The 20,419-nt window shown below is 39.3% G+C and overlaps 1 protein-coding gene across 10 annotated transcripts in view; it reads left to right on the top strand.

The window, feature by feature from the left end:
* The window catches only part of ADD3 (adducin 3), a 106,737-nt gene that overhangs the window by 58,721 nt on the left and 27,597 nt on the right, over positions 1 to 20,419 (top strand). For 9 of the 10 annotated variants that reach the window (XM_035134161.2, XM_035134156.2, XM_035134158.2 and 6 more), the window contains one exon: positions 18,372 to 18,592. In XM_035134161.2, coding sequence (XP_034990052.1) covers positions 18,398 to 18,592 — 195 coding nt within the window. In that variant the 5' untranslated portion in view covers positions 18,372 to 18,397. Of the gene's footprint in view, positions 1 to 14,988; positions 16,238 to 18,371; positions 18,593 to 20,419 lie in introns of those variants that run through there. The other variant, XM_060274729.1, reaches the window with a different exon arrangement.

Consider the following 20,419-nt stretch of genomic DNA (forward strand, 5'->3'; position numbering starts at 1 on the left):
GCTTTTCTGCTGTAGATTTCATGCATTTAGCAAAAATATTTGGCCATGCTGACTGGGACTGATTGGGAATTGTAGTTCAACAATAGTCCACAAGGTTCTAACCTCTGCTCAAGGGGTATCTTATTGTTTACACCTTGCCAAAATAAATGTCACCATGATCATTGGTTTTGTACAGGCAGAGCATGAAGTTCATAATTTAGACAATTACAGAGTGACTTAAGACAGGAAAGAAGGTAATGAAGGATGGCTCAAACATATTTGGAATTCCCAGAGTAAACAAATGTTTAATGAAGTTTTTAATTTGGAAAAAAAAACCCACCCTGAATGTAACCTTAACGAGACTTCAGTATCATGGACATTGTAAATAAGGCTTTGAAATGTTAAAATGTTGCTAAGCAATGATTAAACATTTATTTACTAACTGTATAACAAATAAATACTTGCATGTTTACAGTATGTAATTTACCAGAATTGGATGATAACTTGTGATCTGGTAATTCTGCTCTTCGAGACATCGTGGCATGAACTTTGTGTAAGAGTGGGTTCATTCAATAAAAAAGGAGCATTTAAAGAGCCTTTTATTCCACCCATAAAGATGCTTTGTGCTGTAGCTGCTGTGTATTTGGCGGACCAATTGGGGAGAGACACAGCCAAAGACTGTTTTGAAGCATATTTCAATGCTCTTATGCTAAGAACTTTGCCTTCATCTTTGGTTTAGCAATGTGAATGGTGAGTTTAAACTTGTGTGAATTATTCTATTTCCTCTGCAGGCAGGGTTCCTATCCATGCAAATCTCTTCTCTTGCAAATTGTTTTTTCCTTCTATATTATTGTTCATAGTGGGTTCTTGGGGGGATATTAGATCTTTCAATTTTGAAGTGTTTGCAGTTAGCCAAGAGTTTGATGTGGTTGGACTAGGAGCAAGTTTTAACTTCTGGTATGTAATCCTAACCCTAACCCTAACCCAATTAAAAATCTTGTGTCTTCAATTCTGTGTTTTCAACAGTAAGTTTTCTAATTTCCCCCTCACATAAATTACACTATGGTTTCTTCTGAATATTAAGGGCATACAAATGATAAATCATTAAATCTAAAGGTACATAGTAAGAAGAAAATGAAGCATGTCTAAAACTAGAAATAGGCACAAATTAATCCAGATCTGTAAAGTGAATACTTCTGACTTCTAAGCAGATTCTGGCATCATGTTCAGATCTTGCCTGAAAATTCTGTTAGGCATTTGTGCATGGGCTTTGCACACTGGAGTCATAAAGTGCCTGGCTGTGACGTGCTATCTTATCACTATACTTTCTGGACAGCTGAAAGAACACTGATTTCAAAATTTCAGAGGTAATCCCGAAATCATTTCAGTTGTACCTCCTTGCTAATTATTTTAGGATAGATACACTGTGCTTCCATGGAGAATTGTGAGCTTCACATATTAAAGATTATAACCCTATAATTGTTAACATGGTCCTTTATCCAAAGATGAAAAAGTGGTGAGCTAAGTCTCTGATATTGCCAGAGTTGAATGACTCTTAACAGTACAATCATATGCATGCCTACCCAAAAATAAGTCCCACTGAGTTCAGTAGAGCTTACTTTCAGATCAGCAGGATTGCATTGCAGCCTAAGTATCTTTTCAACCTTATAAAAGCAACATATGCTTAAAATCTTTAGGATCTTTTCTGTTTATATTCACTTACATTTTGGCAAGTTTTATTAAATCTACCTTGTTTCTAACACACATTTTTTAAATTTTGATATCTGAAAGTACCTACATCTCAGTTTTGATATAAAACAAAGCATTGACAATTGATGCTGAAAATTTGCATGTTTTCTTGTGCTCTTTCCACATTTTAGTCCTATAATCCTATTCCTTGCTTCATTGAATACTGAAAATGACATATATTGACCTGACATACAATTCTATGTGATGTCTAGGAAACAGAATGAGAGATGAACTTTAATCTGCCATCCTGCCAGCAAATGTCCATTGCTGTAGAAGCAGAAATTCACTTAATGTTAAGGATAGGATAGTATTTAAAAAAACAAAACAAAAAAACTGGACTACGTATATTGAGGTATTTGATAAGGTAACGGGACTCCGACCATTAGGTCCAGTCGTGACCGACTGGGGTTGTGGCGCTCATCTCGCGTTATTGGCCGAGGGAGCCGGTGTACAGCTTCCAGGTCATGTGGCCAGCATGACAAAGCCGCTTCTGGCGAACCAGAGCAGCGCACGGAAATGCCATTTACCTTCCCACTGTAGTGGTACCTATTTATCTACTTGCACTTTGATGTGCTTTCAAACTGCTAGGTTGGCAGGAGCTGGGACCGAACAACGGGAGCTCACCCCATCGCGGGGATTCAAACCGCCAACCTTCCGATTGGCAAGCCCTAGGCTCTGTGGTTTAACCCACAGCACCACCCGCGTCCCATTTGATTACGTATGATTGCCAAAAAGAGGTGCCCAGAATGAAGGGCTTCTGCATAGTTTTTATCAGCTATGATCCTGGTATGTGGTCAAATACACAGTTGACTAATTGTTCCAGGTGACTGCAAATTATGTGCTAGCAGCCAAGCTATTTTGGAATCCTGGGATATAAATCTTTTGTAGCAGAAAAATCGTGGTCACCTGCCCCACATTTATTGTAAGAGAGAACCTCTGCATCCCTTTCTCTGACGGCTCATATTTCTGTGAGAAAGGAAGACACAAGGAAGCTTGCCCTTTCAGCTGCAACATTCCAGGTGCTTTGGTTCCCCAGTAACAAAGGAAGCTGCCCATCTCCTTCTGTCATAGGGAGTTTGCTCTTCTGACTTTTGCACAGCCAGGCACCTTAGGAATACAGTGGCCAAAAACCTCCAGCCTTCTTCCAGACTGCTGATCAGTTTCTTGGCAATCGGTGGAGAGGGTAAAGTTGCATCCAGTGCCATTGTGTGCTTGTTAAGAGCATTATTGTGATGAGATGGGATCTCATTGCAAGATAGTGGCAAAAATTAAAATAAAATAAATCACCTTTTTAAAAGAAAGGTGGAGGAGAAAGAGAGAAATTGTGTCAATTGTCAATGGTTTGGACTTGGAGTCCCATTCCTTTTCTAGAACTGAGAGCTTGGCTGAAATCCTGTGATACACAGTGGGAATTCACTTCCTGTCAGGAAATGCTGTTTTCAGTGTTTTATCTTGTTGAGGCAACCATGAGTGAACAATAGGCTATTAAAGCTTAAAAATAACAAGTGTCATAACTAAGCCAATATTTATTTTGTTCACAGTACTGTCCTAAAAGAAAGTATTGGCTGGTTTTTAGAATGGGTTAAGTAATTGGCAGTTGTATTGAACTTAGGGTCTGGCTATTTTCTGATTTTTTTTATTTTTTATTTTAGCCAAAAGCCTAGTGCTGTACTTAACCTGCAGAGCTTCCTGCCACTGTTTCCTGTAGTAAAAGAGACAAAAATAAATGTACTAGTTTTAATGGTACTTCATATTCAGAATGCTAAAATCACTTCTCTTGAAAACTTGGCACTCTGAGTGCCTATTGAAAAACCTAAAAATGTAATTCTGAGGTGGTGTTCTGGGTAATAGCTACTATTCCATAAGGGTATAATTTCCGTCAATTTCAAAGTACAGTATTAAAATTGTATTTTACTGCAATATACATGTGTCATAGTTAAACTCTAGCAATTAAACCATTCAGAACATATAATGTGCCTCCTAACATTATAATAGCTCTAAAAGAAGTACTTACATGTTTGCCACCATTTTGTACATATTATCATTTAAAAAAAAGATAAACCCTGGTGTCAGGCTAGTCCTTTCTCCTTAACCTAATCTTACCTTGGACCATGTCTGGGAAACCTTTCTTTACTCAGAGGGCCATATTTTTTTAAGGCCAACCTTCCAGGGCCATGTGCCAATGGTGGGTGTGGTCAAAACCAAAGTGGGCATAGCCAGCACAGACAATAGGTGGGGCTACACCACACACACTCTCAGCACACACTGTACATGCAAACAGTGCACATGTACAGCATGCACAACCACTCTACATTTACGCATACACTCATCATGCACATACATGCAACAGGAAAGGTGAGGGAAGCAAAACTCTCCCCACCTTCTTCAGCTACTGCTTGAAGTTGTGGTTGCGGAAGAGAGCACTTTTGCAGTTCTGCTTGGGCAAAGGAGAGGTGGGTGACCTCATCCCAAATGTATTGTGGGCCACGTTCAGGCTACCAGTTCCCAACTCTGCCTCAGATTTTAGATTTGGATAGGGACTTGTGTCTGTCTTTTTCTGTTAAACTTTGCTTGATACATGCATTTTCATTACTTAATGACTTGTATGTATGAATTACAGATAACTTTCATGTTTCATATTTTATTATAATATCTGATGTTAACAGTGTAATACTTTCCACTGGAGTGTTTTCCCAAATACTGCTTCTAGACATTAATTTTTCAATAATATAGTGGTGTTTTCTAAAGCGATGTAGATGCATATGTGAATCAGACCTAGACATATGTCTGAGTAGTATGCATAATTGTCAATAAGCTCCAGGTTATACCACATGTCACATTTTGCAGGAATTTTGACTATGTGAGCTGTGTAGGCTTGGATATCACTGGTAGTGATCCCAGTGACTTTAAGGTGATACCGTCACCAACTTAAAGGCACTGGAATATTTGTCTGTATGAACATACACACCAGTTTGCTCAGGACTGCTTGCATAGATGAAAAACATGTATTGCGCAAAGTGACCCTTTGAATACCCTTCTGTTATTGAACCTAATTCAAAGGCTGTTCAAATCAATCTGTTGAGTTAATTTGCTTGCCATGACTAGCTAGTGATGTATAAGTGTTGAAGTTAAAAACATTTCTCTTTAAAATCTTTTTTGTTGCTGAGGAAGATGAGTGACTGGCAGGCCTTCACTGTGTTGGACACGATGGAAGTAATTAGAATTTCATTACGTGGCTGGCACTGGCTGTTGATCCTCATGGGTTCTCACAAAAGAATTTCTGTTCAGAATCTAACATAGCTAGAAAACTCATATGTTTGCAACCAGTTTCCATAGCAGCTTTGTAAACTAATGTGAACAGGCAGAAGGCATGATTTCATAATGGCGAAAGTTCTCTGTTCTCACAGTGTTGCAAAGTTTGTACTTCTGATTCTACATAACAGGATTTTTCTCCTTACCTCATAGCCAAGCTCACCATCGGTATGCCTGGGTGGATAAACTGTAATGCAAGAAAAACAAGAGTATTTTTCAGCTGAGTAGATAATCATTTTAGTAACTTCCCACACCTTCCTTTCATGAGCCTTAAGTCCATGCCACTATTATCACGCCAAGATAAAAGTTCCTGTTGAGCAACTTCAGATGGTAAACAATATGTTAATGATGATCCTGAAAGTGCCAAGTTAAGTGATATTTTGTGGATCTTACATGCAGCAACTTCTGTAATCTTTTGCATGCATTTCAAACTATTATCACAGGCATAAAATCATGTTTCTCTTCAACTATCAGCAATGCATGAATTGATTTTCTGAAAAAAAGTTAAACCCATGCATATCTGGAGATACTTAAAAAAGTTCAAAGCTGTTTCATGATTCGTCTAGACAGAAATCTTTTGTTCACTCGCGGTACCTGAGCCTTTTAATTCACCCCCCCCCTTTTCAGTAATTGAGTGGTTATTATTATATCACAGAAGGCTTGAGAGGAAATGGAAATGCAGGGCTGGGAACTGGGGGGAAGGATTTGATAGGTGGCATGCAATTGGAATGGAATGTCATGGATGTGAAGATGAGAGAGAGAACAAGAGGTGAGGTGTGCACAAAGCAGCAAATAGAAGATAAGCACAGCCTAGGAAAGGAAGAGTGCAGAAAGTTGGAGGCCAACAGAGGCATGTGTGAAAGCAACAGGGTGCCAAGGAAAGTGGCAACCATGAAAAAAATACTGAAGAGTTGTTTTGTGAAGGCAACTGTAAATCTACCAGACTACAAATTTTCCGTGCTTCCACTGATACAGAGCTGCCAGGATGTTGAATGTTCTGCAGCAAAACTGAAACGGCTAAAAAACAACAAAAAGTTATATGGTAGCTGCTAGGCTTGGTCACTTGATTACTACAGCTCTATATGTGGTGGCAATGGTAACTTTCAAAGTAAAAAAAAAAGCAAGGGAAGAAGACTATAGAACATGGGTAGGCAAATTAAGGCCCGGGAGCCGGGGCCGGCCCAATCGCCTTCTAAATCTGGTCCACGGACGTGAATCAGCGTGTTTTTACATGAGTAGAATGTATCATTTTATTTAAAATGCATCTCTGGGTTATTTGTGGGGCATAGGAATTCGTTCCCCCCCCCAAAAGATATATATTTATAGATATAGATATATCCCCCCCCCAACAAGGTCTGAGGGACAGCGGACCGGCCCCCTGCTGAAAAAGTTTGCTGACCCCTGCTATAGAAACTCTAGCCTTGGAGACCATAGTATAGGTTGATACTGTCCCTGTATGACTATGCCACTCCAACAGAGTGACTACTACTTGTAGCTGATTGGGGTGTGATACTGCTCTGGGAGGAGTGCTTGCAACAGGAACCACTCTGTATGTGTGCTGAACATAAATAATATTGGCCTACCACACCATGAGAGTCATCATTTGAGAGCCACCCATGCCACATGACAATGACATCACTGCCAGCAGGAGGCCACAACCAGAAGACCTTTGAAACTGGGCCCCAGGAAGCTAAAAAGAAGCTCTGACAGAAAGGGAATTTAGTGGAGGCACTCCAGGAAAGTGCGACCACATCTCTATTCCCTTTTCCCTATATAAGAAAAAAGGAAGCACATCTATCATTTTACTTGATCCCAGGGCAAAGAGGAGCTACAGGCAAGAATTCATAGTCTGTGCATACAGTAATTCTCACATTTAACCCTCAGTTTTGTACACATGTGCATGGGTCCTTGCTGAGAGCAGTAGCAGGGCACCCAACATCACACCTTCGCCAGGAACCCATAAGCCCTCTGGGTGGGTCTTCAAAGTTGGTGGGGTGTGTACCTTTTGAACTAACTTTACCACAGTTGCATCCTATTCCAAGGCTGAAATGTTGCATCCTGCAGTTAAAAAAGTAAACAATTATGGTCTGGACTGTTCTGCAGAATATGGTAACACTGCTATGGTTTCTGGACCCACTCTTTTTGTTCTTGACCACTTTAATCAGTTGGTGAGGTGATAACATCCCCACCCCACGAATATTGTCTCTGTGTAACGTTTAATCCTAATTGTCTCTGCAGCAAGCTAAGAGTCATGGACAAGCACTTACTTTATCCATTTCAACAAATATAAAGGGGTTTTGTCTATCTTTTGTCTCTCTCTTAAAAAAAAAACCCTGATTGTACAATTGGAAACTGGCTTAAAACAAAAGGCTTCTAAAGAATTCTAGAGGCATTCACTACAAAATAGTCTTCACCCCTTCTTCATTCTAGGAGACAGGCTTTTTATGTATCGCATCCAATGAAAGATTAGATGAATAAATTAAGATGTAGTGACCTCTCAGGCAATTTATGTTTGCCAAGTGAGATATGAGCAGTTTCCTGGCTCCATGTATAATACAGATGTTAACCAGTTTAGTGACTTATCTCATATTTACACTCATTCACATTTAAATCTCTATTTCCATCACTTCATGGACATTTATTTTCAGTGAAGCTAGTAGTCATCCTCCTACATTTATCTGGAAATCAACTTTAAATTGTAAACAAGATCAGTATGCCTTGAAATCATGCAGTTTAAATCTAATGAAGATCACTTATACAGTGTAATTGCTCTCCTCAAGTTTGATCATCAAAATTAAACGAGTAAACATCTTTCAGTAAAAAAGTCCTTCAACTTTTATTCAATTTTGTGGTGAGTCCAAGCAAATTACAAAGAGCACAAGCAAATTCTAGGCTTTGCATTACTTCATTGTCCTCAAAAGAAATTTTATTTTTCTTAGAATTTTTGTTGTTACTGCCTTGCAACAATTAAACCACAGTTTAAATAAACCTTATGCCTGAGCCAACACAGTACCCTATGGTTTGTTTGTGGAACTAGGTCTGTTGTTGGCTTCGTGATCTTACGTGTGGTTTGGTGTTAGATGCATAGACAGGCTTTTTCTTTAACTATGGTTTAAGTGTGGTTTGTTTTATCACCCCTCCCACAAGGTAGTGGAGTTGCTAGGCAAGAGCAGCTGGAAACAGAAGCCACACTTAGCTATTCTTGCTGGCACTTTTCCTGAAGCTGATGTTGCTGATATGTCAGACTTGCAGATTTTGCAGCACACCTGCTTGACAAGCACACATGCACACCTTCTCTTGCTTATATGTAAGGATTTTAGGCTGCATTTGTTTTCTGTAATTTTCAAGCTTTTTTTGAGAGAGAGAGAGGTTTGTTTTATATTTGTGCTGTTTGTGGGGTGGGTTAAAGCAGATGGATAAACACACTGCTGCAGAGTTTAATGTGGTTGGGATTTTACCAGACAGGTTTGCGCAGCTGGAACAGACTTGCATTTTATCACATAGAAATAGAAAAATTAAGGGTTGCATGGATGGGTTGTGGAGTAAAGACATGGAAAGGAAGGGGTGGTGTTGAAATGCACTTTCTCCCAAGTTTGTCCATCTCACAGCAGGAATAATTTTACACTTTTAATAACAAAGTCCAGAAATAAAATACAGAAATAGAAGGGCATTTCTAGTGGAGTTATGTTCCTAACTGAGGATTATAACTATTTAACAGATGAAGCTACTACTTAACAGCATAGGTGGTGGTGCCTGCAATATACATTATGCTTCCTAGAATCAAAGGATAAATTCACAGTATTGACTGATAGTTTTGGAGGAGGGGGAAGTAAAAAACGAGTGGATGTGGAGTGGAGGAGTGGAAGAAAAGAGTTAAATAACTAAAATCTTACTAAATAACCTCTCTTTTAAATCGGAAACAGTGAAGGTCCTGTGTGAGTGCCTGGAGGCGGTTGGAGGATGGATGACGGCTAATGGGTTGAGGTTGAATCCTGACAAGACAGAAGTACTGTTCTTGGGGGACAGGGGGCGGACTGGTGTGGAGGACTTCTAGGTCCTGAATGGGGTAACTGTGCCCCTGAAGAACCAGGTGCGCAGCCTGGGAGTCATTTTGGGCTCACAGCTGTCCATGGAGGCGCAGGTCAGTTCTGTATCCAGGGGAGCTGTTTACCAGCTCCATCTGGTATGCAGGCTGATACCCTACCTACCCGCCGACTGTCTTGCCAGAGTGGTGCATGCTCTAGTTATCTCCCGCTTGGACTACTGCAATGCGCTCTACGTAGGGCTACCTTTGAAGGTGACTCAGAAACTACAACTAACCCAGAATGTGGCAGCTAGACTGGTGACTGGGAGCTGCCGCCAAGACCATATAACATCAATCCTGAAAGACCTACATTGGCTCTCAGTATGTTTCCAAGCACAATTCAAAGTGTTGGTGCTTATCTTTAAAGCCCTAAACGGCCTTGGCCCAGTATACCTGAAGGAGCGTCTCCACCCCCATCATTCTGCCCGGACACTGAGGTCCAGCGCCAAGGGCCTTCTGGCAGTTGCCTCACTACGAACCAGGGAACCAGGCAGAGGGCCTTCTCGGTAGTGACGCCCGCCCTGTGGAACGCCCTCCCATCAGATGTCAAAGAGAAAAACAACTACCAGACTTTTAGAAGACATCTGAAGGCAGCCCTGTTTAAGGAAGTTTTTAATGTGTAACATTTTAATGGTATTTTAATCTTTGTTGGAAGCCGTCCAGAGTGGCTGGGGAAACCCAGCCGGATGGGCAGGGTACAAATAATAAATTATTATTATTATTATTATTATTATTATTATTATTATTATTGAAGCTATAAAGGAGAATGGATATTGTTTTCTTTGGGGACATCAAAGAACATCAAAGATGATGTTCACATTTCTCTCTCTCTCTCAGCTGAGCAATGGAAAGGGAAATGACATAATGCCAGCAGTTGGGTGCCACAAAGGCTTAAAGCAGAGGTTCCCAACCTTTTTGCTATGGTGAGCCACAAGTTCAAATTTACTTAGTATGGTGACCCATCACTTTATTGTCACATGAATTTTGGATGGACCTTGGTTCTTTGGAAACTGTCAGTTTGGTGCATTTTAATGACACGATTACCTATTTATTATCATTACTTGAGGCCCCCAAGCAAAATTTTACATAATGTCCCTATTAATGTGAAATTTACAGTGCTTGCACATTGTAGCAAGAAATTTCACATATATGCTAGTGACTGACCAGGAACGAGACCCTGCAGCATTAGTAAATAGCCAATCCATTATGAAGCAGCTGTGAAAAAGGTTGATGTTTGGAATCATTAGGAAAGAGTGAAAATAAAACTGCCAGTGTCATAATACCACTATACGCATCTATGATGCAACCACACTTTCAACCACACTTCTGGTAAGCTCACCTCAAAAAGAATATTCCAGAGCTAGAAAAAAAATTCAGAAAAGGGCAACAAAAATGATCAAGGGGTTGGAGCAATTCCCATATGAGGAAAAGTTAAAACATTGGGAACTTTTTATGGAGAAAATGGAGTAAGAGCTATATAGAATTATGCATGGTGTGGGGAAAGTACTGTAAATAGCAGTTTTTCTTCCTCTTCTGTAACACTAGAGCCAACAAGTTGGGCTATCCAACAAAACTGCATTTTGGAAGATTCAGGACAGAGTACTAAACACAGTTGCATAGTTAAACTATGGAATTCACTCCCACCACAAGATGTCATGATGGCTTTCAAAATGGATGGTTTTTTAAAAGCATTAGACAGATTCATGGAGGCTATGTCTATCAGTTGCTACTAGACCATAGCTGCCAAGTTATCCGTTTTTTAAAGGGAAATTCCCTTATGCTGAATAGGCTTCCTCGCGAGAAAAGGGAAAACTTGGCAGCTATGTACTAGACCACTATGGCTATGAAGGGATAGCCCTTCACTGTCAGAAGTTGTATGGGAATCAGAATTGAGGAGACTACTGATGCATTTGGGTCCTTCTTGCTGTCTTCTCATAGATATCTGGTTAGCCATTCTAAGAGCAGGATGCCTTTTATATGACCCAGCAGGGGTCTTCTTGTGATCTTCTACAGAGTTCTGGAGAATTTGAAATCTTGCACACTATTTTGTGACACTTTTGTTCACCTAATAAAGGTTTTGCCTAATGCGGATTTTAGAATAATATAAGGCAGTTCCTTCATGCTGGGCTTTAATGTTTTTGGCTAGTTCTTCTCAGGGTGCTGTCTAAAACTTTGTGAACTTCTGTCTCTGCTACTGATCTTCAGTTCCATTTTTCTCACCAGAGCATATGTCTGACCTTCAAGATGGAATAGACTGATAATGGGAAGTGCTCACCAGTTGGCAGAATTTCAGACAACTTGATAACCTTTTGACTTCTTGATAATAGCATTGTTGACTTGTAAGAATTAAAGGTTAGCCTTGATAGAATGTGGACAAAGAGGAGGAGCTGCAATGGCTTGCACTAGGAAAAGGGTTGGGCACATACTACAGCAGTGTGGTGCAAGATCAGTTGTTCATGTAAACATTTGTAAAATCTACCAGTTGCTGCCCGTCTGTCACTTGAGTTGCTCGCCTTCCCAACTTTTGAACCTACACTCAGAGCAAAGTGGCAGCTGTTTCTCCTCTTGACATTTTTAAGGATGGGCAAAACTGCCATAAATCAAGAATGACTTATGATATGATATGAATACAGTGTGTGGTTCCATACTGCTAAAAGTCATCAGAGAAATCATGATCTTCGGAGGTATTCCCAGTAGAAAGAGAGGTGTATGTGCAAAAGAAAAACGAAATTCCTGATTGACTCCCTTCAGCTAGTATTTACAGTAGTCTATCATTTTTGTATCTCAACAACAAAATTTAACTTTTTCTCCTGCTGCATGAGGAAACTTTGGAGTGAACCAAAAGAACAAATTTTGGTTGTGCAAAAGAAGTTGGGAGCCTAGGAGGTGCTGCAAGAGAGGAAATATTTACAAAATTACAAGCTCTTGGCACTTAAGAACACTTTGTATGATTAAAACCAAATGTATTGTACAATTGTTTCTTTTACTTGTCATGGTTATCTCAGTGGAACCATAGAAACAGTTTACAGCTCATAAAAAGTGAAGAAAATAGTTCCATGACTACAAGTTGATCCACAGTGAATACAATAAATTACACACAACTGCCAGCTTATAGTAAATAAAGAATATCCCTGGCCAGTTATGTTGCTTTGTAATAATGAGAAATTTCACAATACTGTCAGATTAGAAACTGGTATTTTTTAAAATATATGTCAAGTACAGTACTACAACAATGTGAATATTTCAGTTTTAAGTTCTAAATGTTATCGAATATGGTATGCAGAAAGTTGGTAACATTTTGAACCACCATGGGATTTTACCCACTTGCTAAGGAGGGGGCGACCCAGTCCATTTTTTTCTCTTTCTTTTCAGCTGACGTTTGCTTCGTCCAAGCTGAATTAAGTATAGTGAAGATAAGCTAAGTCATGAAAACCAAAATTGAAATTGCCAGTTTCAGTGCAGCAGTACCTAGACTGCCAAGACTGCAGCAAAATCTTTCAGACCAAGCACAGAAAAATGCTGTCATCTGTGAAAAGCTTTTCAAACTGGTTTTTTCCTTCAAAATAAGCATTCTTGAATCTTCAGATGCCTCATATTGCTCTCACATCACAGATTTGGTTGCCATGTTGTTGTTTGTAAAATAAGTTTGAGCCCTTTGTTGATCTATAGCACTGCCCTCATGATTTTCTCGCCCAGGATGTCTGTGCTAGCCTTATTGGGGGTGTTAAAAAGGGGTGAAATTATGCCTGATGTTTAAAGCCATTTTTTGTTCAGATCAGCAGAAAAGGAAGGTAGTGTTTACTTCAGTTCCATATGGTTCCATCTATTTTTACAGATGGCTTTAATGTATTCATAGTGTTCAGATTTTGTATTGTAATGGTATTTATTTCTCTCTTTTTTGTACACCACTGCAATATGTTTGAATTGTGACTGGTTCACAAGTTCTTTAAATAAATGGTAAAATAATATATAAATGGATTCCTGTTCTTTTGCTCAATCTGTTTGTTTTGTTCTAGGAGAATGCAAATGAACAAATAACCAAAAACGCCAGCTAGAAGATCAAGCTCAATAACAGTGTCAACTCTGAAATAATTCAGTTGGGGGAGTGAATGGGTAGCTTTGCACCATGACCATACATACCATACGTACCTTTGTTATGATCTGCCTATTATTATTATTATTATTATTTCAGTTTGTTACCTGCCCTTCACCTTAAGGTTCTAGGATAGGTTACAACAATTTAAAATGCAACTAAATGCAGTTTAAAAATTTACAATTAAAAATATTGATGTTTTTGCCGCCCATGACTGCTTTGGAAGGGAGGCAAGGATATGAATTTAATAAATAATAAAATAATATTGTGTGCAAGAGGGAGGCAAGGATATGAATTTAATAAATAATAAAATAATATTGTGTGCAAGAGGGAACCCTTTGGGACCTCATAATATAAGTGCTGTAGGTTGGCACACTAACCTCCCAAAAAACTACCCTTTGGGACTAGCCATACAACGAGGAGCAGACTCGTAACTATTACCATGCCTCAATTAATCTAGCCAGTCCAGGAGGATAGTAAGATCTATGGTAGCAATGACTGTTGAGAGGGCCAGGAGAATCAATAAGGTCTCACTGCCCAATCTCTCTTCTAGCACAGGTAATCTAATTAAGTAAAAAGTATGAAGTCCATGTGGTCTATCATGGTTTTCCATGTGTAAAATAGAATAAACTATTTTTGTTTGCTATTACACATGCATGTTTGATAAGTAGTAAGTTCCAGTGAAGGAGTTGCTTCCTAGTAACCGTGCTTAGGACTGCAGCATTTCTATAGCATCTTAAAGGACTTATTTATAAACCTCCATCTACTGTGTAGAGTGTACTTGAAGGGAATTGAATAGCCACTTTATTTTTTATCAGGCAACAAGTGCTTTCAGGATTTATGAAGTAGTTCTGTATGTGTTTGCAGAGCAGCTAACATGGAACACCTTTGTAGTAGTAGAGCTAGGGAGGCGATTGATTCTTGTTGGGATTAGTTGGCTGAAGCCAAATATAAATAGTAAGACTCAAGTTCCATTATGCAGGAAATCAAGAATCTCTATTATTTGGGTGCCAGCTGGAGATGAGGGAAGCAGGAGGTTACCAGAGAACAAAACCTCCCTGCTGACACATCCCTTCTTTGCTTAACCTGTCTCTGTGAACAGTTTCATGAAGTAGTTGGGAAGAGAGCAAAGTACTTTGATGGTTGATGCTGGAACAGAGTTCCTGAAAGCTCCTCACCTGATTAATGGCTGTTTTGTAACAGTATGTGCTGCAGTCCTGATTGTTGGAAATGTTTGCCTGCTTTTGTTTGCTCAGCAGGCACCAAAGCTTAAAGGGAAATTTTTACCCTGGAGGGAAGTTGGTGAAGGAAAAAATGTAAGAGGTGGTGGGGGGGGGGGGGAAAGGACCTATCACTGACAATGTTCAGTTTATGTGCTGCTGTAAAAGAATTAATATTGCATAAGCTCTGGTTTTGTTAGATACTCAGATACTCTTTCTTTTTTTGCACAATTTTATGTCCCCTGCTGCCACAAGCACCTTTGTTCTTCTGCAATGAAGTTACAACTACAGTAATAGGTCTGTGAGCAAAATAAAAAAAAATTCCTTCAGTAGCACCTTAAAGACCAACTAAGTTTTTATTTTGGTATGAGCTTTCGTGTGCATGCATACTTCTTCTTTCGTGTGCATCCACACGAAAGCTCATACCAAAATAAAAACTTAGTTGGTCTTTAAGGTGCTACTGAAGGATTTTTTTTATTTTGCTTCGACTCAGACCAACACGGCTACCTACCTGTAACTAGGTCTGTGAGCTGTGAGTCTGAGGTTTTAAGAAATTGCAACATTCCAATAGTCTTGGTTGACTATTGAGAATGTAAGTTTTAGAATATTATATTCTAAAAGGTTAAGGAAAGTAATTATTCAATTATGAAAAGCATGCTTTTAAAATTCCAAATTATAGTTTCTAGTACGTAGTCTTAGTTTCTCAAGCAGCATCAATTTGTAACAAATCCAAAATATAAATGTAGAATTAGTGGAACATCTCTTCCTGCTATGATTTGGCATCCAAGCATGCTTTTGCAAATAGTATGCATGTTTTATCAACTGCTTCCAATTCCCCCTCCTCTTTTCAATGCCGTGCAATTTGTCCGGTCCCTGAACTTCACTGGAGCTTTTAGTAACCAGTGACTTTCATCATAACCAGTTGCATTCTGAAGCAAGAAGCACAGATGGCAAGGGCGGGCAGAGTAAAAGGAATATATACTGCCAAAAGGAGAACATCATTCCTGTTCACAAAATATTGTTCTTTGCTGCTATGCTGTTAAGGATGAAAACTTGGCTGGCTGCGGTGTTCAAAACAGCAAGCATTAAAAAAATTATTTCACTTCAGTTCAGAGCTTGGGGTAGGGTAGGAAGAGGTAAATCCATCCCCCTCCATGCAGAAACACAGACTGGTTTCTTTGGGTGCTTTGGGCTTTAAGGAATATTCCATTTCTCCCATTCCACTAATATGCTGTGACAGGGGTCAGCAAACATTTTCAGCAGGGGGCCGGTCCACGGTCCCTCAGACCTTGTGGGGGGCCGGACTATATTTTGAAAAAAATATGAACGAATTCCTATGCCCAACAATTAACCCAGAGATGCATTTAAATAAAAGGACACATTCTACTCATGTAAAAACACACAAATAACCCAGAGATGCATTTTAAATAAAAGGACAAATTTTACTCATGTAAAAACATGCTGATTTCCAGACCGTCCGTGGGCCGGATTTAAAAGGTGATTGGGCCGCATCCGGCCCCCGGGCCTTAGTTTGGGGACCCTGCTGTGGCATATGGTGCTCTAAAGAAACTTACCCATATCGGGAGTCAAATAACCAGAAGTAGGCAGATTGTAAGGGTTATGGATCCAAATCTGGCCAAGTTGTTTTCTACTTCCTACCAGGTTGGGGAGTCCCTAAAGTTATTTGTTTATCCATTTATTGATGTTTGTAGGTCAGCCAGCTGCAGGAGGGCAAAGTATTAACCCTGAAGACAAGACCACCATGTAAAAACTGCCTATTTATGTAACAGAGAAAAAGCAGTTAAGTATTAGTATTCAAGCCTTTGTGTCCACCCTCTTGTTTACAAGGGAGTTTACGCCACCATAGATTGGCTGCAATCCAGTAAGACAGTCCCACACATTCAAACGGAGTTTTCCCATTTTCAGCCATGGAAGGGGAGATAGCTTTGTGTATTATGCGGATATGTTAGAAATGGTATTGGGCCACTGGAAAGTGGTCGCTTTTCCAATTCCCCTAGGCAGCGCATAGAGTGCAGCAATACTTTACAGGCAGGGTCTTGTATAGAAAATCACTTTGATCTTGTTTGTGTACAAACTGCAAGGTGACCATTATAAATTGTATCCAGTGTGGTATTTAGTCACAAGCTGAAAATAAATAGTATGTGAACAAGACTTAAATGAATTTTGAAACACATTTTCTTGTTCAGAGCAATGTTCTTTAACAGTATTGATAATATTGTGTCTCACTTTCTCAATAGGTTATTTAAAATTCAAGCTATGTTTTTTGTTTCATCGGGGGGGGGGCATATTTAATACCTGTGTCACAAATACATAGCTGGGGAAGAAACTGCAGTATGAAGATATTCTAAGAAATCTATTTACAGTCCAGGGAAACTAATCATGTGGCCCTCTGAACTGTTTTCAGTTTAAGACCACTTCAGGATTTAGACACCACCTGGTGGTCTATTGAGATCTACTAGAAGCAACTAAAGTGTTACCAACCCAAGCTAACATCTGACTCAGAAGTGATGATTCTTATACAAGTGTATACCTTGCAACATGCAATTAGAAATTACATATTACCGTACTTTTCCGTGTATAAGACTATGGTTTTTTTTTACTCTAAAATAATATTCAAAATCTGGGCTCATCTTATACACGGATAGTATCTCCCCCCATTTTCTTAAATAGGGGGCGTCTTATACATGGGGGCGCCTTATAGACAAAAAATACGGTACATTGATGGTCCCCCAATGTTGCCTTGATTTACTAGCCAACTATTAATTGTGATTGCAGATGACCAATCCCCTCCTTCTCACTCGTCAAAAACACAGGGAACTTTGAGATGTGGTGGAGTTGGTCTTTCACTTAGCACTAGGCTTTAGAGCAGTGTTTCTCAAACTTGGACCTCTAGCTGTTGTTGGACTACAACTCCTGTTATTTCTGACCTCTGATCCTGTTAGCTAGGGATGGTGGGAATTGGTACTCCCAACAACAGCTGGGGTCCCAAGTTTGAGAAACGCTGCTTTATAGAGAGGCAAAAGTAGTATGACTCTTCCTCACTAGGCAATCTCCTAGTCTTCCCCTAAATTCTGTGGTTACATACAGAGTGCTTGAAGAATTAGAAGGTCTTTTCTCAGTTTGTGCTGAGCTTACCTAGCACAAAGATCTTCCTTACAGAGTTTTTTTTTGCAATACATAAAGAACTTATGGGAATTTTGTGCCAGGCCAGTTGTGGTCACCAGAGGGGAGAAAGCTGATTGTCACTGAAATGCAGATTTTAGATTGAGACCCAAACAGATGTGAAAGATACTTAGGACAAGATTGGCTGAGGTGGCCCTTCTCAGTGATTGCTAATTTGCAGTAGGTATTTCAGACAGCCAAAAAAAGTTCGACATTTGGTATACCTACGTCATTTATATTCTGACCATACTGCAAGTAGAAAGTGAATGGATTGTCATAAATTGTTGTTTTATTTTTTGAACATTTTTCATCTGGCATGCTCTCCAAGTGGTTTGATTAAAATGAACGTAAGATTTACAGAAATCCCAAGATGCAATTAAGACCAACAATAAAGCAATGACAATAAGTATAACATACCAAAAAAAAAAAAGACTAGAGGCTGAAAAAAAGTTCATCTAAATCTTAAATCTTGATTAATTTTATGTGATTATATGGATGTAGACTTTTAAGTGATTGATGTCCTAAAGAAATCACATTAAATAAATAAAAACAAAAACTGAAAAGCTAATAATCCTTTTAAAAGGCATGAAAATGTGCATATTGTACAACTGTCCCCCACCCTTGATTGCTCTTTGTCATGTCACAGGATTCTAAATCCACGTCTTCTCTGTAATTGTCCATCCTTGTAAGGTCAATTTGATGGCTTGTTCTTAAATGCCATTAAATCTCTCCTGGCTTCTTATTGTTCCAGGTGAAGAGAATAATCCAGATTGAAGCATGAGTGCTGAGACCAACCAGGGGGTAATCACAACCCCTCCACCCCCCAGCATGCCTCACAAAGAGAGATATTTTGACCGCATCAATGAAAATGACCCTGACTACATCCGCGAAAGAAACATGTCTCCTGACCTCAGGCAAGACTTCAACATGATGGAACAAAGGAAAAGAGTCACCCAGATACTACAAAGTCCTGTGAGTAGGATTCAGGGGGTGGGGTTGTGGGGAGACAAAACTGTGTTTCTTCATTTGCAGAGACTTGTGTTGTTATGTCTTCATTTAAAAATAATGGACATGGGAGAGAAACTCTTGGACTACAAGATTGCGATAAAGAATAACTCAGGAGTGCGTAACATTTCATGAAAATCATCGATGGGTGGTTTGTACAGTATTTGTTTCTTGTGCGAACAAACAGCCCTTTATGTGGAGTTTGGCTCTCTCCCCCCCCCTTTTTTTTTTAATGCTATGCTTCATTAACACTGCACAAAAGTAGCTTCCCAGCTACATGGCATTTGATTGCTGCTTAGACACAGGGAAGAAAGGGGAAGTCACTGCCCAGATACAAACTATTGGGACATTTACATGCAGATCGGCATTCCGCTCTTATTTTGAATTCTGTACTTAAAAGCTGCCTCGAATGCCTCCATGTGATTTGGTTTGTTGGAAAAGGTAAACTGTATTTTACATAAAATAATGTTTTAGAACACCAGCTTAGCATACACTTGTTTGTGAGTTCAGTGCATCTCATAATAGTAGTTATGTAGTTAAAACTGTCAAACTTCTTCATGAGTCCAAGGGAGATTGTAATTTGTCCAAAAACAACCCAGAATAGAGCTAGTTTTGCTTTTTATAATCCATGTCTGCTCATAGGTCTGCGTGCCAAGGAAACAGGGCCAGTCTACAAGAAAGCAGTGCACAATCTGTTTAGGCAGTAAACCCATATTCATCGGATTGCATCCTAAATGGACAGTGTGACTCCATGAGACTGGCTTATGTGTAAATGTGTTTAGAATATTCAGGTAGCATCTCTATGTGGACATTTTAAAAATGAAACTTCTGTCCTGAGCTAGAGGATAGGTGTAGGTGTGTCTGTGCCCCTTTTAACTTCAGTATGAAAACGTCTAAAGCTAGTAATACAAGTTAATCCTTTATGGAAGGTTGGTGTAGGATTTATGCCTGAATGACAATTGAAAGGCATATGTTCTGCTTCCTCCAGTTTCTATATTATTCAAACCATCTATTAGTTGTAAGTTTCTGGCTATCATGGCTCCAAATAAATTACTAAAAGGGTGACTTTGCTATGTGCTCCTCATTGCAAGTTCCAAATAAAACAACTAGTGGATTAAACCTACCATGGATTAATTCTGTAACAGATTCATCCTGCTCCAAGCCTGTAATTCAGAGGAACTCAGCATGCTAGAAGAGGCATTTTTAAAGGCTGTATACAGCTTAGAAGAGCTCCTAGTGAACAGAGACTGAAGACAACACATACAAAGTTGCTTGCATATGGGCTAATTGGGAAGCTGTGTTTGGTAGGCTGTGTACTTCAAAGGCAGAATAGTGGTCCAGAGGAAGGTGATGATATTTGAGTTACACACAGTATGGGTTAGTGTGAACAGTGGGCACTTACAGTGGAATTTTATGGTTTGCACTATATCTGAAATGTATACACTACTTTTTTTAGTCAAATACTTGTTATTAGATACTGTAAAGCTAAAGTAAATGTATTGTGCTATTCAGTGAGGACTCTTACATTTAATTGGTCGTAGCAAAATTCTACATTTTTTTTTAATAGAATTTGTCTACCTGAAAGAAATCCTTCATGTTTAAAAGCATGGGCACCTATTTCAGATGTGATTCTACATTTTCCATTTTAAGTGTTGCCTTCCTGTGAAACTGTCACATTCTGTTTTTTCTGTATTGCTTTTTTCTACCTTTATGTGAAGTGTCTGTCAATACTGTAAAAATATCATTCAAGAATAGTTTCATGCGACCAAAACTGACCCTAAGCTAATCCATATA

The sequence above is a fragment of the Zootoca vivipara genome, chromosome 5 (genome assembly GCF_963506605.1).
Source record: "Zootoca vivipara chromosome 5, rZooViv1.1, whole genome shotgun sequence".
NCBI lineage: Eukaryota > Metazoa > Chordata > Lepidosauria > Squamata > Lacertidae > Zootoca > Zootoca vivipara.